This window comes from Populus nigra, chromosome 11 (genome assembly GCF_951802175.1).
Source record: "Populus nigra chromosome 11, ddPopNigr1.1, whole genome shotgun sequence".
Lineage (NCBI taxonomy): Eukaryota > Viridiplantae > Streptophyta > Magnoliopsida > Malpighiales > Salicaceae > Populus > Populus nigra.
This window is the reverse complement of record NC_084862.1, coordinates 5,707,702-5,729,418: the sequence shown is the minus strand read 5'-3', so window position 1 is coordinate 5,729,418 and position 21,717 is coordinate 5,707,702. Positions and strand designations below refer to the sequence as shown.

The 21,717-nt window shown below is 30.0% G+C and overlaps 2 protein-coding genes across 2 annotated transcripts; one reads left to right on the top strand and one right to left on the bottom strand.

Moving 5' to 3' along the window:
• Nucleotides 1–7,835: 7,835 nt before the first annotated feature.
• LOC133706213 (autophagy-related protein 18c-like) lies at nt 7,836–12,730 on the top strand. The gene is made up of 6 exons (XM_062131693.1): nt 7,836–7,986; nt 8,132–8,206; nt 8,614–9,460; nt 9,837–10,095; nt 11,810–11,933; nt 12,496–12,730. Exons 3-6 carry the CDS (start codon nt 8,696–8,698, stop codon nt 12,587–12,589), a joined length of 1,242 nt encoding a protein of 413 aa, XP_061987677.1. The 5' UTR covers nt 7,836–7,986; nt 8,132–8,206; nt 8,614–8,695; the 3' UTR covers nt 12,590–12,730.
• Nucleotides 12,731–13,105: 375 nt separating this feature from the next.
• Nucleotides 13,106–14,257, bottom strand: LOC133668684 (F-box protein At1g30790-like). Its single transcript, XM_062088637.1, has one exon. It carries the CDS (start codon nt 14,255–14,257, stop codon nt 13,106–13,108), a length of 1,152 nt encoding a protein of 383 aa, XP_061944621.1.
• Nucleotides 14,258–21,717: the final 7,460 nt, after the last annotated feature.

Here is a 21,717-nt window from a genome sequence, read left to right as displayed (position 1 = left end):
AGTCTTGTTGTTGTAATTCCTTGTCCTATTCCAAGGAATTTGAATACAAGTTTTGTTTCTGAAGCCTTTTGCTTTGCAATTTATCTTTTAATCTTATCGATAAACTTTTTATAATTTTATTATTTTCAGCTTTATACTCTATATTTGTATGTAAGTATTAATTTAAACTTGTTTGTTTGATGCTTAATATAAATGAAAATATTTATATTAATAATTAACACATGTATTTTTGCTAAAATGTTTCTATTAATTAATTCTCATGCATATTTGTTTTTGTGTTGGTTATGTATTTTTGCATGGGGTTTAAGGTTGACTTTTAATTGGCAAATAGTCTAGATTTTTTTCCTGCCTTTTAAATACAACAATCAGATGTTTGCGTTTTGTTGTGTAACATACAAAAAAAAAACAAGAAAGAAAAATTATTTTGTTAAAATTCCTTTTTCCAGTCTTGCATTTTTGCCTCTCGTGCGTAAAAACAAATCCCTGCATTTATTTTAAAGTTTATGTATGTCTTGTTAATCATTGATATCATTTTAGCATTTTAATTTCTATGTACTTGTTTTTAATATAAAAAAAACATAAATATTTATCATATCGGATGCATTTTTTTTATTCTATAATTTGTTTATAAAAACTATTGAAGCTTGACCCACGTTAAAATGCATTTGAAAGGGCGGCATTCCAAAATCCTTTTAAATTTTTTTTCCTTTTATTACATTGCATTGAAAATAAATATTTTGTTGCTCTCTTGTAGTTTTCTAGAAATATAGACTTATGACAAGCTATTATCTTAAATTTTAAGGAGTAATGCCTTGGTTCATTTTATGTTTGAAACATATTTTCTTTTTAAAATTTCAAGTTTTTTGATCCAATATTCATCAATTATATATACCTGAGTGCTAATAGAGAGTATTAATTTTCTTAGTAAATTCAAAGCATTCATGTCACTAAATCTTACCTTTAACTAGATCAACTCATAATAATTACTGCTTGGATATTAAGAACTAAGACATTAAATCCTCATTAAATAAAAATTATGAGTGAACCTTGGTACTATAAAATAAATGAACCTAAATAGGTCATTATCCATGAGTCACCATTACATAAACAAAACATTTAACGATAACTCTTTTAAGATATGGGTTGGATTCAATGAGCCCACCATCGACTCATCTAATTATTCATAAACATGGTTTGATAGGTTATTAATAGTCGCAAGTTGTGATCAAATAGTAAATGGTTGTAGATATGTAAATTCACTAAGAAATTAAAAGTGTCATAGATAATGTGGACTATAAAATGAATATGCTTGAATCCATTTGTCCACCCAGAGTTTAATTCATAGCAGTAGACTTGCTATCACCCATGTAGATAACTATTAGGCATAACAAACCATTAGAATTAAAAGACAAGTTAGGAATGCAACTTACTTCAAGTAAGATGCTAATGGTATCTTTATTTTAGTATAACCAGTTCATTTTCATAGATATTTGAAGACCAATTAGGATTTCTAGTGACCATAATATTAGGTGATAACTTCTCTTTTTATTTTTATCCCATTTTCAAGTCAAACATATTTTATGAGTTCATCACGATGTCAGGTGTGACAAATTTCATCTGCCCATGGTATGTTTGTATGATTTTAAGCCTAATAATTTGTTTTAGTTTGTGTGCTACATCATATTCGTGATGTCAAAGAATACCTCGACATATGTTTTGTTTTGTAAAATAGAATTTTATTTTATGTTAGTAAAAAAAAATAAAATTGAAACAACATGAATCAAATTTAACATAGAAACCAAACAACAACCTTTTTTTAATTTTTGCTTTTCATGATGTGCAGAAAATAATAATTAGGTCCTTAAAAGTTTTACTTGTTTTTTACATATTTTTAGTCTCTATTTTTTGAGATATCACATTTCAATTCTAAACTTTATTTTTTCATTTCAATCCTTGAAATTTGAAAGTCGCGAGAGAGTTGTCAAAAAATAAGAAAGAAAAGAGAAAGTGGTTGGTCAACCATAATTCACCAACCTAAAAGACTAATGTTAGTGTTAATAGGTTCTTCTTGGAGATAAAGGGTTTAGTGGAAGTGGTGATTCTCTTTGAACATGTCATAAAAATAGATCGACACCTATAAAATATTTTTTTTAGTTGTATTTTTATTTTTTAGAGTGATTATAGGTTTTTAGAGGTTTTAAATGGGTTTGTTGATGTTTGTAGAATATTGTTTTGGGTGTTTTTAGGTCAAAATAAATTGAAAACCAATTTTTTAGGGTTTAAAAACTTGGTTTTTGACTTTCTCGCCACTAGAGATGGTAAAAAAATCAACTAGAAAATGATGCTTAACCTGTTTAAAGTTTTTTTTTTATTTAGTTGGTCATTTATTTTTTTAGAGTCATTATATGTTTTCTTGGAGTTTTAAATGAATTTATTGAGGTTTGTAAAATAAGTTTTTGGATGTTTTCAAATAAAAACAAGTTTGGGTCTCAAAACTTGAATCATGACTTTCCAACCACTAGAGTAACAAAAAAAATCAACTAAACGACGTTGCATCGTTTGCCCAAGTAAGCAACGCTTTGTTTGCTAATTTTTTTTAAGAAAATTAAAAGGCAAGTACTTGTTATTTATCTATTTTTTTTTAAAAATCAAATATATGCATAAGTCCAACGTGTTTTGTTTTAGGTCAAGCACACTTTGTCTTTTTCTAGATATCTCTTTAGTTTTGTTTTTTACAAAACAATTTGATAAAATATCTCTTTAAATTAATTTATTAAAATAAAATCTAAATAATTATCTAATTATGTCATTATTTTTAAAAATATTTGGGCTCTTTTATAATGATATTATCGACTGCTTTTTGAATAATTATGCATTTGCCTAAAATGTATAATTTTTAAAATAACATTCTTATTAGAATTTAATGAGAATAATATATCTTTTTTTAATTTTTTATTATAAGTTTCGTATATGATTTTTTCAAATTTATTGTTCTTAAATCTTTTCATATATGTGTAAAAGTAATTGATTTATGATTTTTTTTATTGAAACTTGCTTTCATGATCATTATAAGTTTTTACCTAAAAAACAATACTTCTCATAAAAAAATAATTTTTTTGGTTAAAATAAAAAAGAAATGCATGAATAAGAAAATTAGGCTTCTAATTAAAAGTATGTGTTTTTTTCCTTTGCAATTCAAATCAATATAGTTTTTTAGAATATTGTTTTCTAATTTTTGTTGCCTTTTTATTTAATAAACTATGATTTTAATTTAAAAAAATCATCTTGTTGTCAAAAGAAAAAAAATACATGAAAGTGAAAAATTGTTTTCTGTTAAGAAAAACACATTTTCCTCCATAATTTTATTCATTATATTTCCTATGAATATATATTTTTATTGTTGTTAATTAAATAAAAAATAAATTCCAAACAATTATCCAAAACAATGCGCAGATAATATCACTAGTTTTTCCTAAAAGATAAAATACAACTTGAAATAATTTTATTCTAGATTATGTTGCTGCTTCAATATGCAACCAGAAAGTTCATGGCAACCTTTTTCAATTTTCTATAATTTAGCTTGTCTTTTCTAAAAATTATATCCTTGATTTTCCTTGAATGTTTGGATTTGATACCTAAAAATCTAAATCTTGGAATTCTCCACAATTACTCATAATTAATTTAAAAATGTTTATTTTAGATGTAAACAAGTTTGGTATCAATATCATTTTTCTTAATTTTTTAAATTAAGCTAAACCTCATATATTTTGAGCATGGTATAGAAACTTTCTTTCTATACTTTAAAAAATTATACCTTACATATCAAGTCAACCTCAGTAGGTTGGCCATGATTTTGTTTTTTAATTTTTTCCAAAATGACATTGATTTGGATAATTTTTTTTTAAAAAAACTATAACATGTTATTTTAGACAAAAATTAATTTTTTTTTATTAAGTCTAGTTTTCACTTGATAACCCAAGTTTGCTTGGATAGAAATTAAACCTAGTCTGGTCTACTATCTAGGTGGTTATGTTTCCAGATTAATTTGTCTAACCAAGTCAGTTTTTAAATAGTGCTCTAGACTCTCTTTATATTTGAATTCTAAACTCTCTTTATATTTGAATTGGATTTTTCTTCTTGATATTTTTGTTGGATAATTATATTAGGATGCAATCTCTCAAGCCAAATTATATTGACAAATAAAAAAAGTTGAGAGCTAGTTTAATTATTTATATAACTAATAAATCATGTTAATATTTTTTTTTGTCATTTTGAATCAAGTTTGTGGCTTAATTAGGGTGGTTAGCGTGCAATGCAATTTGGTGTTGCAAATTTGATTTTAGAGGACGACTCCATTTTCTTTAAAACAAAAATAAATGACATGTCATCTGTATTTACTTTTGAACAAAAAAAGAGGTAGATGACTTGTCATTCATGTAACACCCTAATATTTTGTATGCAATTAAAGACAATATTTTCACATGACATCCATAAAATTGAGGCTAAAAATGTTTTTGGAAGAAAAGTTTTCTTTCTAAATAAATCCCCCATTTTAAATGATAACTCCAATATATTTCTCTTCTACCTTATCACAAATCGTTCATTATCACTTTCAATAATTAATCTATCTAAAATCTTCTCCTCCATTTCTTGCATAAAACCACATCACAAATAACTTCCACATGATAACCATAAGCATTCCACCGGTTCAATTCATTTATTCATCCATTATATCATTTCACATCACATTGCAAAACCATTTCATAACATATTCATATATCATGATCTTGCAATATACACATCACATTCCATAATGCTAAAAGTAAGGTTATAAAATTTAATACATAACAAAATGAAGTTATTAAACATTTATGAACTATGTAGTTTACATAGAATTATATACATAATAAGACTATACAACAATAACATCTAGATTGATGTTGTCCTATAATGAACCTGCATGAATAAAATATTATAAGATACATTAGTTAATCATAATATGTGTATATATTGTTGAAAAGAGAGAAGATATTAACATGTTTATAATAGTTTTGACATCAATTTCCCTAACATAATTAAATTTATTTTAATAACAACATTATGAATTTCATATATCAATATAAATATTTATCTTTTATATTTATATTGAAACAAGTCGCTATTCATACATCTAACTTTAACATAATCTCATTAGTAATAACTTCCACCTAACTGATCCATTATGAATCATAATAATCACCTTAGTCATTATTTATATAGTCGACAAAGTAAAAATCCATAACCTTGGTCCTGTTTATATAACAACTAAGTATATAGTTTCATAACCTTAGTCTCATCTACATAATTGAATAATGAAATAGTTCCATAACCTTACTCCCATTTACAAGGCCAGCTAAGTAAATGGTTTCATTACCTTAGTCTTGTTTACACAACCCACTAAGTAAATAGTTGCAAATTGTATGCATATTTTTTCCATTGTCAAAAATACATTTCCTAAATCCAATATTTTCTAAATTGTATGCATACGTTATTTTTTTCATTGTATACATTATTTGCCATGATACATTTACCAATCTTGTTTCCATATAAGATATTCAAACCTCCCAATCCTTTAATGTTTTTGTCCTTTTTTCAAATTTCTCAACTTACACAATAATTATTCGATCAATATGAACATATCATCAACATGCATACATATTGTTTTCCAAGCTTCTTAATATATACTCGAACATATCATCACAACAAGCAACATTACTTATACTCACACGATTTATTAATATTCATACATACATTTTAATGTATCTCAAATTATCTCGATATGCATTCAAATCAATAAAACCATTTAAATTATTAATTCTTAAAACCTTCTCATTGACTTACCACATTTAACATCACAAAAGAATTCAACATCTAGTCCATAATTTTCTGTAAAACATACATTACATACACAATACTTAAATCTAAACAAAACTCTTTTCCTAAAGACATAATTATTCATGAAAATATATTAATAAACAAATAATCTCATACAATTCAACTAATTTTCAAAATCAAGCCTATAATCAACTTAATAACATATATTTACAATTTTAATTCTACTCTCTTTCTTAGCATCCTAAATACCATAACCACACCAATTTAGAATTATTCATACAATTTCAACACTTTTACCTCCCTTTCATATTATTAAACTCAAGTTCCCAAACAAATTTATAGCACATCCATACATATTCAACTAACCATTTGTCTTATATCCTAATTCTCACACAATATGTATCAAACTAACACATAATTATACATTTTCATTCAATTCTTCCATTTCCCCATAATTTATCATGGACAACACTAGAATTAGGAATTACCATGGTTTTTCTCTTAAGTTCCATTATCTTACTCTCTTTATCTATTATTTCATGTCACCTAACCAATTTATAAGCAATTTTTCATCTTCCCCAAACTTCACTTATAAACCCTAGGTGAGAGATTATGGATTTCTCTTCTCTACACACCCAAACTCAAATAACGAGAATTAAAGTACTTTTCCAAGTAAATTTAAAACCAATTTCTCCTTTTCTTTGCAAAGTTCTCCTCCAATTCCTCTTCTTTCACCAAAATTTCATCTTTCTCTCATTAACTCCTAATTTTCTCTCTCTTAAACTCTTTCAAATCTTGTGTTAACTTGTTTATTCCCCACCACTCACACTTATAATACCCCAGGAACTCTAACTTTGGAGAAGATTTATGTGGAATTGCAAGAAAATAAGAGGAAGGGAGCTTAATTTCTTCTCTCATCGTTGCCCACCTTAATTTATAGTGGGAGTTGAAAATTTTTGAGTTTATTTACAATTTTTCCACCAGGAAAACTTTTCTTGGGTATTTTAAATAAACTTATCGGTTACCAGTACAACTTACACGATACATTCACTAAATTTATTTATAGTCCTCATATGTTTTTCAATAAAACTTCTCCCCTAATTATTTTTTATATTTTTATTTTTTAGCCAAGATTTACCACTATTTGATAAAATTTATACATTTTGAACCAGTGGGTCTTTTCTAGGCTCACGTGCCTAGCTCTTTTGTACAAACCCAGCCCAGCATGATTATGCTTTGTTTTCTTCAACATTATTTTTAGTTTTTTTTTAATTTTATTATTTATCATGAAGTTTTTATTCAATTTTTTCTTTAGTATTAGGTTGATGATAAATAAATTTTATATTTTTTTATTACATAATAATAATAAAAATTAAAGTGAAATAATGGATTGCATAATCAAGATCACAGGCTTGATGTGTTGACTGAATATTAGTCAAAGAGTTGTGGTGCGATTTTTTTTGCTCTTTTTTAATAATTTTTATTTTTTTTCTTTTTAATTTTATAATTCATGGAGAGGTTTGAATTTAATTTTATCATTCGGTATTTGATATATGGTAAAGTAAATTTTGTATTTTCTATCATATAATAAAATAAAAAATCAATCCAACTAAGTGAAGTGCATAATATATTTGCAATGTTAACATACTCACTAAATATCAATTAAAAAATAGAATAAAAAATTTTAAAATTCAAACCATTTTACCAAGTTAAATACCAATACCAATATATTTTTTATATTAAAAAAAAATTATGTTCAAACCGCAATGAAAGCTTTGAGAGATAAACTAGTTAAAACCTAAAATGAAATATGTAAAAGAAAAAATAGTAGAATTTGTGGGGGGCGTGGCAGGGTGAAGTGAAAGGAATATCGTGCAAGATTCCCAATAATGACTTCATGGCCAGCTGGCCAAACTAATAAAAGACAAAACAAAAAAAAAAGTTCTAAAAAAAAAAAAAAGGGAAATGTTTTTGTTCATCCGTCCCTGTTGTCTTGGTCTAGAAATATACATTGTGTTACAGTTGGTCTGGTCAGGTCTCTAAAAAGTAACATAAACACAGAGAGAGGCAGGAAGAATAGTTTGGAAGAAGACTCGTTGATTTGATCACAAGGTTCATCTCACACCTCAATTCTCATTGTATCTCAAAGGCCCTTTTTTTTTTTTTTGCCTTTTCTAAATATGAATGAATGCAAATCATTAACACCCACTTTTGGTTATTCAAGAAATTCATGCATCTTCCTTTTGTTTTTTTGTAGTTATTTAAATCCAGAAAGTTGATCTGAAGATTAGAGGAAATACACAATCCATGTTATCGTCAACCCTCCCTGCCTGTAAGTCAATTTCTTCTCTTCTCTCTCTCTCCTTTTTTTCTCTCTCTTTACTGTGTTATACTATGTTCAATGTGGAGGGAGGGGTAGAGGGAGATCATTTCTCGTCATTTTAAATTATGGGTCATGCTGGAATGTTGATTGTGGACTTTAGAGAATGAGATTAAAGTGGATGTTGTAAAGGGCAGTTTTTTCTTTAGCGGGCTCTCAATTTCTTTTCATAGTGAGCAAATTGAAACTTTTACACAGATGAGTGAATCCAATTATACTTATTTCATTAGCTTTTTTTGCTTGATGTAGTTGTTTTATCTTTTTTGAATGCTAATGATTGATTTATGGTGAACTGTGGATGTTGAAATGTGTGAAGTATAGATTGACATGTTTAACATGCTTGTCATCTGATGTGGCAGAGCCTTACGTTTGCTATTCCAACGTTGTATATCTTGTTTCATATGGATTCCTACGACTTTTGATTGCTTCAAGCAAGTCTTGATGACCATGAGTTCAACTGTTTCAACTTCTCAAGGATTCCTTCCCCAGGCAAGGCATGGTTCGTTTGAATCCTCAAATGTTCTTGCTTCTGGTTCCTTAGGTCAGCCCGAGCTGGAATCCAATGGTAGCAATGAAGTGGAATTGATTTCTGCATCCTGGAACCAGGATTATGGCTGCTTTGCTGCTGGCACAAGCCATGGCTTTCGCATTTATAATTGTGAGCCTTTTAAGGAAACTTTCAGACGTGATCTCAAAAGTGGGGGATTCAAAATCGTTGAGATGCTGTTCCGGTGCAACATTCTGGCACTTGTTGGTGCTGATGCTAATTCTCAGTATCCTCCAAACAAAGTTTTGATCTGGGATGATCATCAGAGCCGGTGCATTGGTGAATTTTCATTTAGGTCTGAGGTTCGGTCTGTGAAGTTAAGGCGGGATCGCATTGTTGTTGTTCTTGAGCACAAGTTATATGTTTATAATTTCATGGATTTGAAGCTTCTTCATCAGATTGAGACTCTGGCAAATCCCAGAGGACTGTGCTGCCTTTCTCATGATTCAAATACATTTGTGTTGGCGTGCCCTGGGCTTCATCGGGGCCAGGTCCGAATTGAACACTTTGGGTTGAATGTCATGAAGTTGATTAATGCTCATGATTCTCATATTGCATGCTTGACCTTGACAATGGATGGCTTGCTTCTTGCGACTGCTAGTACAAGGGGCACTTTGATAAGAATTTTCAATACAATGGATGGCACTCGTTTACAAGAGGTAGCTTGTTAAAAATATAGTTTACAAGATGTCATCTTGAAATTTCACTGCAGTGCTTATTTAGCTGTATGTTACTTGATAGGGAACTTGTATCATATGCTAAAAACTTATTCTGAGGTGCCAGTTATTTGTTACTTGCTTGTATCACTGATATAATGTTTAATGAAACTCACTTCATTTGTTCATCATTCCCTTTACTTGGATTAGATTCCTCAGCAGCTATGGAAGCATCTGGATTAGTATCCAATTAAATTTTAAACATTAATTGTACTATTTTCAGAACACGGGAATACATTCCCATCTCTCTTCCCTTAGATGAGCAGCTAATAAAATTTTAAACAGCATTTTATGTGCTGATAATACCACTTTTCTGCAGGTGAGAAGAGGAGTTGATAGAGCAGAGATTTATGGGATTGCACTCTCTCGGAATGTCCAGTGGTTGGCTGTATCGAGTGACAAAGGTACTGTTCATATATTCAGTCTAAGAGTTCGAGTGGCTGGAGAGGACTCATCCTCTCATCTGAGCCCTGCTCAGGGCCTGGCATTGTTAGAACAGAATTCATCATCTTCCCTTGATGGCCTTATTTCTCCAAGCACTAGTGCGAATCCTGGCTCGTCATTGTCTTTTATGAGAGGTAAGAAAGCTCTGTTGATAAATGGTTCTAAAGATGAACCTATAAATCCTTTCTTATTCTGCTTCCTGTTTTTCCTAGTTTTCCATTCTCTGTTCTTTTGGTTTGAAAAGAACGAAAAGGCTTTAAATGACTCTAGTAACAACAATCTAGTTCATGGCTTGGATGAAGACATACAACTCCTATAATGAAATACATGGAGAAATTTTGATTTTTAAGTAATGAAACCTCGCGATATATTGTTGAAAGTTGCAAAAACATGAAAGAAGTGTCTAAAATATCATCTCATTTCTTTTCCCAAGATGTGTGATAGAGAATGCAAGAAATGGGATGAGTGAAAAGATGTAAATCTTAAATCTTACTACCTACCAATTATCAAACTTATGAATCCACATAAACCAAGGTTCTTGAAAGCAAGACGGAAAAAGCATTCAACATTGTAATGGTAAAATGACGATAAGTTGATTGTTTGCTTGTCAATCAGTTCCGGGAGACATGCTCTTTCCCTTGCAATGTTGCTTCTCTTCATGAGATTTGTGCCTTCAACTCTTCAAGTATAGGATGGCCAATTTCAATTTTTCACCAAATTTAACTTCCATGTCTTCTATTTTTTTAAGAACCAGCTTAAGAATGACTTCTTGAAGCAATATAAAAAAACTCAATATCCATCTGAAATGACCTCTGTATATACATTATCCATGAAAAATTGAAGATAATTCCAGATAGCAATAAGTTGAGATTGGAAGCATGGAATGTCTTATCATTAATCACAAGTCACAACTTCTCATAAAACCATAGAGTTTGAACGACTCACATTATATTTACCCCATATCATATCAAAAAAATGCAGAAATCTAACCCAAAACTCCACTAGTATGCGTCAAATCATCGATGTGATAACTTGTTTTATTCGTTTTAAGAACCATCATTTTTATTTTTCCCTGCTACGAACATTTTATGGGAAAAGTTTATGGAGTAATTCTGCAGCGGGCTAACAGAAGTTGCTGAACTAACGGATTTAAAAGTAAAACTAGAACTAATGAAACTGTAGTTGGCTCCATGGGAAGTAACTACACCTCAACTGCCAAATGTTTTTGCGTTTGGAATTGCATTTGAGTGCATTTCAAAAGTTTTTTTGGTTTGAAAAAAAATTATATTGATGCTTTTTTTTTATGCTTTTTGATGATTTTGATTTTTGATGTCAAAAATAAGAATCAAAGTTCTAAAAAAAATTATTTTGATGTATTTTCGAGCGAAAAACACTTTTTAAAGGCATCTTGCACCACAATACCAAACACGTGTAATCAATCTGAGTCACAAATCTGAATTTTCCTTCTTTTCTTTCATTTCTTTCTTAGGGCGAGAAAGAGGGACTGGGCTTATCCACTTGGTCTGAACATCTTTTTTCTTCCCCTTTTTTAATCCACTTCCTGATTGTGAGAATGGAGTCCTCTGTATGTGAGATGGAGTAGGTGCTTTGATTTCCTTTTGGCAGTGATAGTAGGCACTATCTTTGGTTGTTATTTCCTTAATAGCTTCTTATAACTCTTGTTATTACTATTTAATAAATGAAATTGGCTGGTTCATCAAGAGAGAGAGAGAGAGAGAGAGAGAGAGAGATGAGGGTTATATATTTATCTTATGGGAGACCTTTTCCACACGCATTCTTGTTTCTTTTTCTCATAAATGAAGTCTCATATTTCTCGTGCTTGTCCAGGAGTTTTGCCGAGGTATTTTAGTTCTGAGTGGTCATTTGCTCAGTTCCACTTGCCTGAAGACACTCAGTACATTGCAGCTTTTGCATCTCAGAATACTGTCATTATTGTTGGCATGAATGGGAGGTAATGCGGTTATTTTCATCCTGTTACCTAATGCTGTTATACACGTGCTTCTGTTTTCCTATTTGGCTGTATAAGAAACTATAAGCTTTTGAAAGTAAAGGATTTAAAAATAAATAAATTATGGTTCATTAAAATTAATAACTCTAGCACTTAAAAGAAAAAAAAATGATTGCTTGTCGTAATTCATTGTTGACCTTATGCTCTACAAAGATTTATTTTTTGAATCTCCATAACCTAACCAACCACATCTTCCTGATCTGTACACTTTTTTCTGAATGAATTGGGAAGATAGAAAAGAAATGTAGATGGACATTGAAACTACTTTTCATAATTGAATGTACCGACTATGGACTATGTGGATCGTTTAGCTAGTGTGCCTTCAATAATGACCATATCAGGTGGTGATCATTGTTGGCAAAGCTTGTTGTGGTAAAATTGTGGATATTGGACAGCGGGCACAACAATATAAATACAGTGTTTTGCATGTGTACTCTTTCTCTCCATCTCTTGACGGAATAGTTCTTCACAATTTTCTTTATCTTAAAGATTTTTCCATTACCAGCTTTTACAGGTGCAGCTTTGATCCGGTTCATGGAGGACAGATGTTGCAGCAGGAATATGTCCGCTTTCTACAAACTGAGAGCCGGCCTGGATAGGGCAGGCTGTTAGTTATACCTACAATATTTATTCTCCGTACTCTGTAAATATGATTTTAAACATTCATAAATGGTTACACAAAAATATACATATAACTGTATAATATTCTTGGATTCAATAATCAAGGCTCGATGACACAATCTCGTTTAGTCTCAAACTTAGCGCTGAATGGTAGCTACTAGACAATTTACTTTGCGCTAAGAAGTTGTACACTGGAGTAGTGTAGGTTTATAGAATGCAGGTTCCCAAAAGATTGATGACTGTGAAGTTCAGTAAAGATACATGCATTGAAAGGAAACTATTCATTCCTGCATTTGAAGTATATGAATCATATTTAAGATCAACTATATGACATGCATCTATTGTAATTTTTCTTTGAAGAATGAAGAAAAAGCCTTCTCATACATAACTGCAAAGAACCAAACGAAAATCTTGTCAAAACTGAAGGGGTTGGTATCAACTGAAACAAGTACCAACTATTGTAGAAAAGAAAAAAAGAAAAATATTCCTGTAAATTATCCCTGTGATGTTGTCAGGGAAGCAAGACTTTCGCAATAAATGGTAAGATTTTCTGCAGAGCAAGGTAGTATCTTCCTTCGAAATGTTTTCTTTTCCTCATCGTAGTAGAGCAGAAGACGAGTACCAGAGTTGAATATGATTTCTGTACCCTTGACGCACTGGAGTTCTCCAACAAATTTCGGAGAAATTTTGCTTATGTCGATTGTGCATGCTTTTGACCATATGGAATTCTCGGGATTGGTTAGTCTCCATATTGCAACATGAGATAATGCTAAAGTCTCCACCATGTACAAATGCCCACGTAGTTCCACCAGTTGCGTTGAATGTCGAGTAGGCGATTTCCAATGACGAGGAGTGTCAGTCCTGTCAGCAGGATGAGTTATGGTTTGGAACTTCTCGTCACTAAGTTTAAACGAGACAATAAAATCGTTATGCCTGTGGAGTGCTTGATGTTGCCCAAGATCGATCTTCCAGTAAATAGTTTCGTTAGCAAAAGCTGGAAAACTAAACTGCTCCACCAAATATGGGCAACCTTCTTTTACTGCCCTCCATTTAAGTCCTCTTTTCTCTGGACGAAGAGTGAAAACAGAGCACTCTAGTTTGCAATTGAAGGAAGTTCTTGATTGCCGAGGAATATTTAACCGCACAATCTTGTGTGTTTTTGCTGAGCTCAGATATCCGATCCCGAATCCTGCTATTCCACTTCTATCATATGGCAGTGCAAGAAGACGACGAGTGCTAGGGTTAAACACATAAATACGTGTTTCTGTAGCTAAGCAAAGCAAACCAAAGCAACCTGGCAATACGAGTTTAACAGGTTCTTGCACCTTAACCTGAATCGGACTGAACATGTTTCCCTCAGTGTCTGTCGGAATAAAGTTATACACATACCGGCATCCGATGGATTCAAGCGGCTGAAAATCAAAGTCAGGCCACCGCAAAAGGAATCGAGGTTTCCTCTGCGATCGATCGTAGTGCAAGGCTTGGAAGCCAAGGCTCGAGTCAATCATGTAGTGCCATAACTTGCATACAGAGTTGAACCTCAAAAGGGTCTTCACAGGCAGTCTTGATAGAATGTCTGCTACGATGATATTGTTTCTTGCGAGTTGAGAAACCATCTCCTTTCGATTTTGAGCCCTCATCGCCATATTTGAGAAAATAGGACTATATATCAAGCAAACCCTAATAAAACAATCAAGAGAATGTGGCTGATGGGAGATCTATATATATATAATAAATTGAAAAAGGATGATCTTAGAACTCAAAGGCAATCCAACCACCGCATATATTGTTGTTAATTTAGGAAAAGTTATAATGTTGTATCCTTTTCTATTAGTATATGTCTTCAAATATTATAATGTTTCGTATTTTGTTGTGTATTCGTCCCCTCTACTCTACAAGTATATATGCATGAAGGAAATACATCAAGTTGTTTCGGAAATACTGATTTTATCAAAAGATTTTCCTTTGAAACATTGTATTTATGTGATTAATTAGTTGGTGGGATGTATTTATTCAAAGCATGAGACCGTTTCGTAAGTGAATTAGGAAAGAGTATTTAGCAAGATTTGCATTAGTTATATGCATCAAGTTATTCGTATCTAACCATTGATATTTTACTTAGTTTATTTTTGTGTTTTAAAAATATATTTTAATTTTTTTTATTATTTGTTTTCACTTCAAATTAAATTTTTGTTAATGATTTTAGATTATTTTTATATTTTAATATCAAAAATAAAATTTTAAAAATAAAAATAAAAATTTATTATTATGATATCTCTAAAAAATATATTTTAAAAAGTAATCATTAATAGAATACCAAACGAGCTTTTAATTATTTTTACCAACTAATTTTGAGTTTTTAATTAGGTTTACATAGATACATTGTACTTGTCTCATTCATTTCTTCCTCCTAAATATTTAGATTTATATCCTATTTATTTTTATGTTTCAAAAGTGTTTTCAAGAAAATTTTATTTTATTTTTATTTTTTTATTTGCTTGAAATTAAATTTTTTTTAGTATTTTCAGATCATTTTGATATGCTGATTTCAAAAATAGTTTTTTAAAAATAAAAAAAATATTATTTTAATATATTTTCAAGTGAAAAATACTTTGAAAAGCAACCGATACCACATACTCGAATGCTTCCTAAAAAAGGATGAAATTATGTAAATGCATAATCCTTCTTAGGCAATTTGTATACGAGAGAGAATATGAATTAAAAAAACATTCAATATAAAAAATCATGTGTAATTTTCAAGGATGAAATTGTAAATAAAAGACTTTAATGATTGAAATGAGAGAGATTAAAAACCCTGAAATGTTCATATGAATTGTGTAGTGATTAGTAGACAACGTGCTGTCTACAAATAGTGACAAAAGTGGCATCATACTCTCATGGAATTGACATTTTAGCTTTGCTGTGTATTATTTTTTTTGATTATCGTAGGTGTTCGGGCCAGCTTGCGCGCACCTCGACTAATCCCACGGGCCTTGAAGTTAACGACCATGTAAGCCTCCGGCTTTGCTGTGTATTATTGTTTCTAGACATCATAGAATTGACATTTGGAAGTACCAAATACAGTATATTCATGTGATAAAATTTAATTTATTAATTTTTGACAGTCTCATTTCAATCCCTAATGCATCAAAATCCACTATTTACATTTTGCTTCTCAAACTTCATCTTGTTACAATTTGGTCCCAAATTGTCTAAAGAAAAGAATAAAGGAGGAGAGAAGCGTAGTTGCGTCATCAACATTGCGGCTAATGGCCTTACGATGTTTAGTTACTAATTAGCTATTTGGCTTGCATTTCGTTGCGGGTTGTATTTTTTTTCCAACAAAAAAATTGAATATACATGCTTTTTCAACACATTTTCTTACATAAAAAATTATAAGTGCAAATTAAAAAGCTTGTAAGTATCTAATTAAATAAATCGAGAATTATCTGTATAAATAAATAAAAAAATTCATTAATAGTAACTAAAAATAAAACTAAAAAAATTGTGTGAGAGATTTAGATCAAGATTTGATCTTAAAATATGAAACGTTTACTTAGTTGCGTTTATTGAACTTATTTATTATAACTAATTTTTTATTCAATCAAACAATAATAAAAATATATACACACATGAAATTAATTGAATAAAATAAAAGAAAAACAAAATTATGTAAGGTTGCACATATTATCTAAAATATTGTTTTTTTATTTTTAAAAATAAATTTTATCTATATAAAACATAAAAAATTATAGATGAATCTGAATAATATCTTCAAAAATTAAATACACAGACAATAATTAAAGAAAAAACTCTATTAAAAAAAAGCTAAATAAACAAAATAAAGATTCATAGAGGAGGGATATCAATTGAAATATAAATTTAAAAAAGGTATTTTAAAATTTCAAATAAATATAAATTATTGTTCGGTTATTTTATTTTTGTTAGAATTCCATTATAATTCCAAGAATTAAAATCAGGGTTTTGAATTTTCATATACAGGTTCAGATTATCCAGATGAATATACCAAATAAAATTTCAAATTTCCCACTTTTCTTTATCTTTTATCCCTCCTATATTATATTATTATTTTTATTTAAATTATTTCTATATTTAAATTTGAGAGTTGGATTTTTTTTGGTTGGGATTTTATATCTTGGATGTTGATATGTTAAAAGAAGGCATTGATACCCTTCTTAATGATGGTACATAATAAGAAGAGGGAAATACTTCTAAATACTTATTATTGATGCAATAATTGAATGACTAAAATACAATCAAAGATAATAGATTGGAAATTTCTTGTGATAGAAAGACAAGTGACCATGATGACACCATATCTATAATAAAAATGTTATTCGCTTTTCCATGAATCTTTAAAGCCAAACCTCACTAATTATTATAATTAATAATAAACTAAAACTGCTCAGTGTTTCACTGTGCAAGTACACAGTAAAACGCTGAGCAGTCTTCTTTTTCTTCTTTGTTTTTTTTTCTTGTTTTTGCTTTTTTCTTTGTGTTTTTTAATGAATTTTTTTGTTTTATTTTTTTTTGTTAATGTTAATTTTTTATTTAGTTATTAGATTTTCGTGACACGGATCCCGGGTTTAACGAGTTAACCTGAATTTTTTTTTCTTTTTAATTAATAATATATACTAAAACTGTTCAGTGTTTCATTGTGCAGTCCACAGTGAAACGCTAAGCTGTTTTTTTTTATTTTTAATATTTTTTCTGTTTTTTCTGCTTTTTATGCCTTAATGGGTTTTTTTTGTGTTTTTTTTTCTTTTAATGAATTTTTTTTGTTTAATTTAGTTTGTTAATGTTAATTTTATTTTTTTTAGTTATCAGACTTTCATGACACGGATCCCGGGTTTGACGGGTTAACCTAGTTTGACGAGTTAACCCAAAATTTTTTTTTGCTTTTTTTTTTTTAATTAATTTTTTTTATTTAGTTTAGTTTTTTAATGTTAAATTTCTTTCTATTTAATTCTCAGACTTTCATGACACGTATTCCGGGTTTGATGGGTTAACCCGTTAATTTGTTTTTCTATTTAGTTATCAAACTTTCATGACGCGAATCCCAGGTTTGACGGGTTAACCCAGTTAATTCAGGTTCTTTTCTTTTTCTTCATTAGTTTTTTTCTTCCTGTTGGTTTTTTTTCTTTGTTTTTTTAATTAATCTATTTAATTATCATACTTTTTTGACATGACCTTGCAGCCAGACCCACATTCAAGGCTCTTGAGTTCGGTGTTGTAGCCAGACTCACTTAAACTTGAGTCATGTAAGTTTAATACTATTATTAATATTATAAATATTACTCTTGGGTCAAGCGTTGCAGCTAAACCAAAGGCTCTTGGGCATATCTTTGCAGAAAGACCTAACACTCTTAGATCTTACCCTTTTTTGATATTTTTTATGCAAGAAAAAAATTTTAACCCGAGACGTGTGCCTTTGTTTTTTTTTTTCTCTTTTCCTTTTTAAGCCTTTTACGGTGCCTTAGTTTTTTTTCCTTTTTTTTATTTTTTTTAAATTTAGTTTCTTAATATTAATTTTTTTTATTTAATTATCAGACTTTCAAGACATGGATCCCAGGTTTGACGGGTTAACCCTGTTTATTCAGATTTTTTTCTTTTTCTTCATTAGTTTTTTTGTTCCTGTAGGTTTTTTTTTCTCTTTGCTTTTTCCTTTTTAATTAATCTTTTTTTAATTTATTTCAGTAATAATAAATTTTTTTCTATTTAATTATCACACTTTCATGACACGAATTTCAGGTTTGACAGGTTAACCTGATTTGGCAGGTTAATCTGGTTGATTCAGATTTTTTTCTTTTTCCTTATTAGTTTTGTTCTTCCGATTTCATCTTATGTATGTAGTCCATAGTGAAAAAGCTGATGCTTTTTTTTTTAATTAATTTTTTTATTTAGTTTGTTGATATTAAATTTTTTTCTATTTAGTTATCAAACTTTCATGACATTGATCTCAGGTTTATGGGTTAACTCAGTTAATTTAGATTTTTTTCTTTTTTTATTAGTTTTTTTCTTCTTATAAGTTTTTTTTCTTTTATTGTTTCTTTTTATTTAATATTTTTTTGTTTAATTTATTTCATCAATATTAAATTTTTTTCTATTTAGTTATCGACTGATGCCTTTAGTTTTTCTTTTTGCTTTGTTGCTGTTTTTATGCCTTTAACTGTGGACTGCGCACTGTAGTCCACAGTGAAAAGGCTGATGCCTTTTTGTTTGTTTTTTTTTAATTAATTTTTTTCATTTAATTTAGTTTGTTAATGTTCAAACGGGTTAACGTGGTTTGACAGGTTAGCCCAGTTAATTTTTTGTTAACCTGTCAATTTTTTTTTTCTATTTAGTTATCAAACTTTCACGACACGAATCCAAAGTTTGACGGGTTAACCTGGTTTGAAGGGTTAACCCAGTTAATTCAGATTTTTTTCTTTTTAATTAATCTATTTAATTATCATATTTTTTATGACACGATCTTGCAGCGAGACCCACATCCAAGACTATTGGGTCTGGTATTACAGTCAGACCCACTTAAACTTGGGTCATGCAAGTTTAATGTTATTATTAATATTATAAATATTACTCTTGGATCAGGCGTTGTAGCCACACCCAAGACTCTTGGGTATAGCTTTGCAAAAAGATCTAATATTTTTAGATCTTAACTTTTTTTGATATTTTTATGCAAAAATTATTGACCTGCGGCATCGCGCGGGTCATGTAACTAGTAAAAGGTAATTGGTGTGGGAAAATCACTTTGGATCAATATATCTTTTACTATGGATTGTAATCATAATTTCACTTTCAATTTCTCATCTTTTAACGAGTGGAAAAACATTTCTTTGGCCTTCCTTTTCTTCTTATTCATTGTTTATTCTCTTTTCTTTTCTTTTAACTTTTTACAACTCAGATCACAAAGAGAATGAAAGTTAATCGAATAAAAGGAAATTACAAAGAGAGGATGAAGATGGTTCTTGTGTTCAGTCCTTCCCCTTCTTCTTAACCAAATTGGTAGAAGAAATGGTAGAGAAGAGGGCACCATATTGATAGAGAAGAGGACAAAGTTGCTATAGAAAGAAGAAGACAACAAAGAGAGTGGAATTTTATGGTACAATTAATGGTGAGAAAATTGTGTGGTTTGTTTTTGTCTGTTCTTAAGATTAACAAAATGGATGTATCTAACGAAAATATCTTGATTTCACCATCAAACCTATAGATTTTGAAGGAAAAGTAGTGGACTTTAAAGGTTCTAACATCAAAGGTAAGATCTTTTTCAAAGATCTAACATGTTTTTATTGTTTTTTTTTTAAATAATGTTCGAAGGATTAGAAATGGATAACAAAAAGTTTGGACAACAAATTAATGGGCAGAGTAGGAGAACTTTGAGTTTGTTGAATCAATATTTTATTGGAGGACGATAAGTATATCTTTGTGTTGTTAACAAGAGAAACTTGAAAGAGTAATTTTTCTTTGTTCTTGATTAGAGTTTCTTAAAGCTGTAAGAACTCGAACATGTATCTAACAATTGCAGTCAACATAGTAGAGTTTAACTTAAATTCTGCATCTATTTATTGAAATTTAGTAGTGTTTGGGAGAAGTATTTGTTGCTTTTTTTTTCTTAACAATACATTAGAAGTTCACAAGGAATTATTAGTTGGATGTCTTGAGATCATTCAACACATTTGCATGAGTATTTTAGTTCTCAACAAAACCATTACCTTTGCATGGCTTACAAAAATTATGCAAATCCTAGACGCCAGATCCAAGCTATTTGGACCTGGCAACAACACTAGACTCAATACACTTGGATTTGACAATCACGCTAGGCTCAAGCATCCATGCTAGACCCAAGCGTTATGGGTCTGGTAACCAAGCTAGACCCAAGTGCCATGGGTCTGGAACAACGCCAGACCTAAGCGATTTTGGTTTGGAAACCATGTTAGACCCAAACGTCCATGCCAGACTCAAACGTCATGGGTCTGACAACCAAGCTAGACCTAAGTGCCAAGTGTCTGGAACCACGCCATACCTAAGCAATTTAGGTCTAGGAACCACGCCAGATCCAAGCTACTTGAGTCCAACATCTTGGGTTTGACAAACATGCTAGACCCATGTTATATGAACTTGGCAAAAATTGCAATGGACAAGCTTTGATTTTTATTTGAATTCCACTCTTGTTGTCTTGCTTGTGTATTAACTCCTCTACATCTTAAAACTTTTCTATTTATGTTACTGCTTATGGTTTATGTTAAATTCTGTTTGTATTATTAGATGTTAATGTTTATATTATCTTACATATTTAGCACAAACAGGAACCAAGTTCAGCGCAATGACAAAAAAGAAATGCAGTAGAGGATAAGGGGCATGTATCTAGTCTTATCTATAGAGTGACTATAAAAACAAATTAGAAAAAAAAGACAAAATAGTAAAAATCAACTAGTCAAGACTTATAGTTGACCAACAACCAGGCCTCGTATTTCCTAATTCAACATTGGCTATGACTTGCCATTTGAAACTTCTGCATGTCATAGTAAATTTCAATGGTGTACCACTACAAAGCAAATGTTATCCTGGAATTTTATATAAGGTATAAGAGATACTGTAAAAGTATTATAGGTGGATTTAACTATTGATCAGTCCAATTCCTCCAAGACAACTTTTTTTGTGGTGGAAGCAAACACAAGTTACAACGCTTTACTTGGATGAGATAAAATACATGCTAATATGTGTGTTATCTTCCTTACATCAAGCTTTGATGTTTTGTTACTAAATGGATTAATTGAAACAATTAAAGCAAATAATAAGGCATTTATGATCAATTTAGAGATGATACATGCATGATTGTATAGCCATGACAATGCCCTGGGCATAGATAATATATGTCATTTGTTTGATTTTTTAGTAAATGAGAAGATAATTTGTATGGGACAACTACTTTGTGAGACCAAATAACTTGCAATTAGAATGTAATGATAAAAAAATAAAAACATGGGAATGAACGAGTCATTATGATTTAATTACATGTTTTAGAGATTTTTAATGATGTTTTTTCAAATATTAGGAACTGGAACAAAATTTATTCAATAAAATC

Bases quoted from the DNA above. Each gene is read 5' to 3' on its own strand.
- LOC133706213 (XM_062131693.1), top strand. From the start codon at position 8,696: ATGACCATGAGTTCAACTGTTTCAACTTCTCAAGGATTCCTTCCCCAG. The intron at 10,096-11,809 runs GTAAGAAAGCTC...GTGCTTGTCCAG, and splicing joins GTCATTGTCTTTTATGAGAG to GAGTTTTGCCGAGGTATTTT. The intron at 11,934-12,495 runs GTAATGCGGTTA...TTCCATTACCAG, and splicing joins ATTGTTGGCATGAATGGGAG to CTTTTACAGGTGCAGCTTTG.
- LOC133668684 (XM_062088637.1), bottom strand. From the start codon at position 14,257: ATGGCGATGAGGGCTCAAAATCGAAAGGAGATGGTTTCTCAACTCGCA.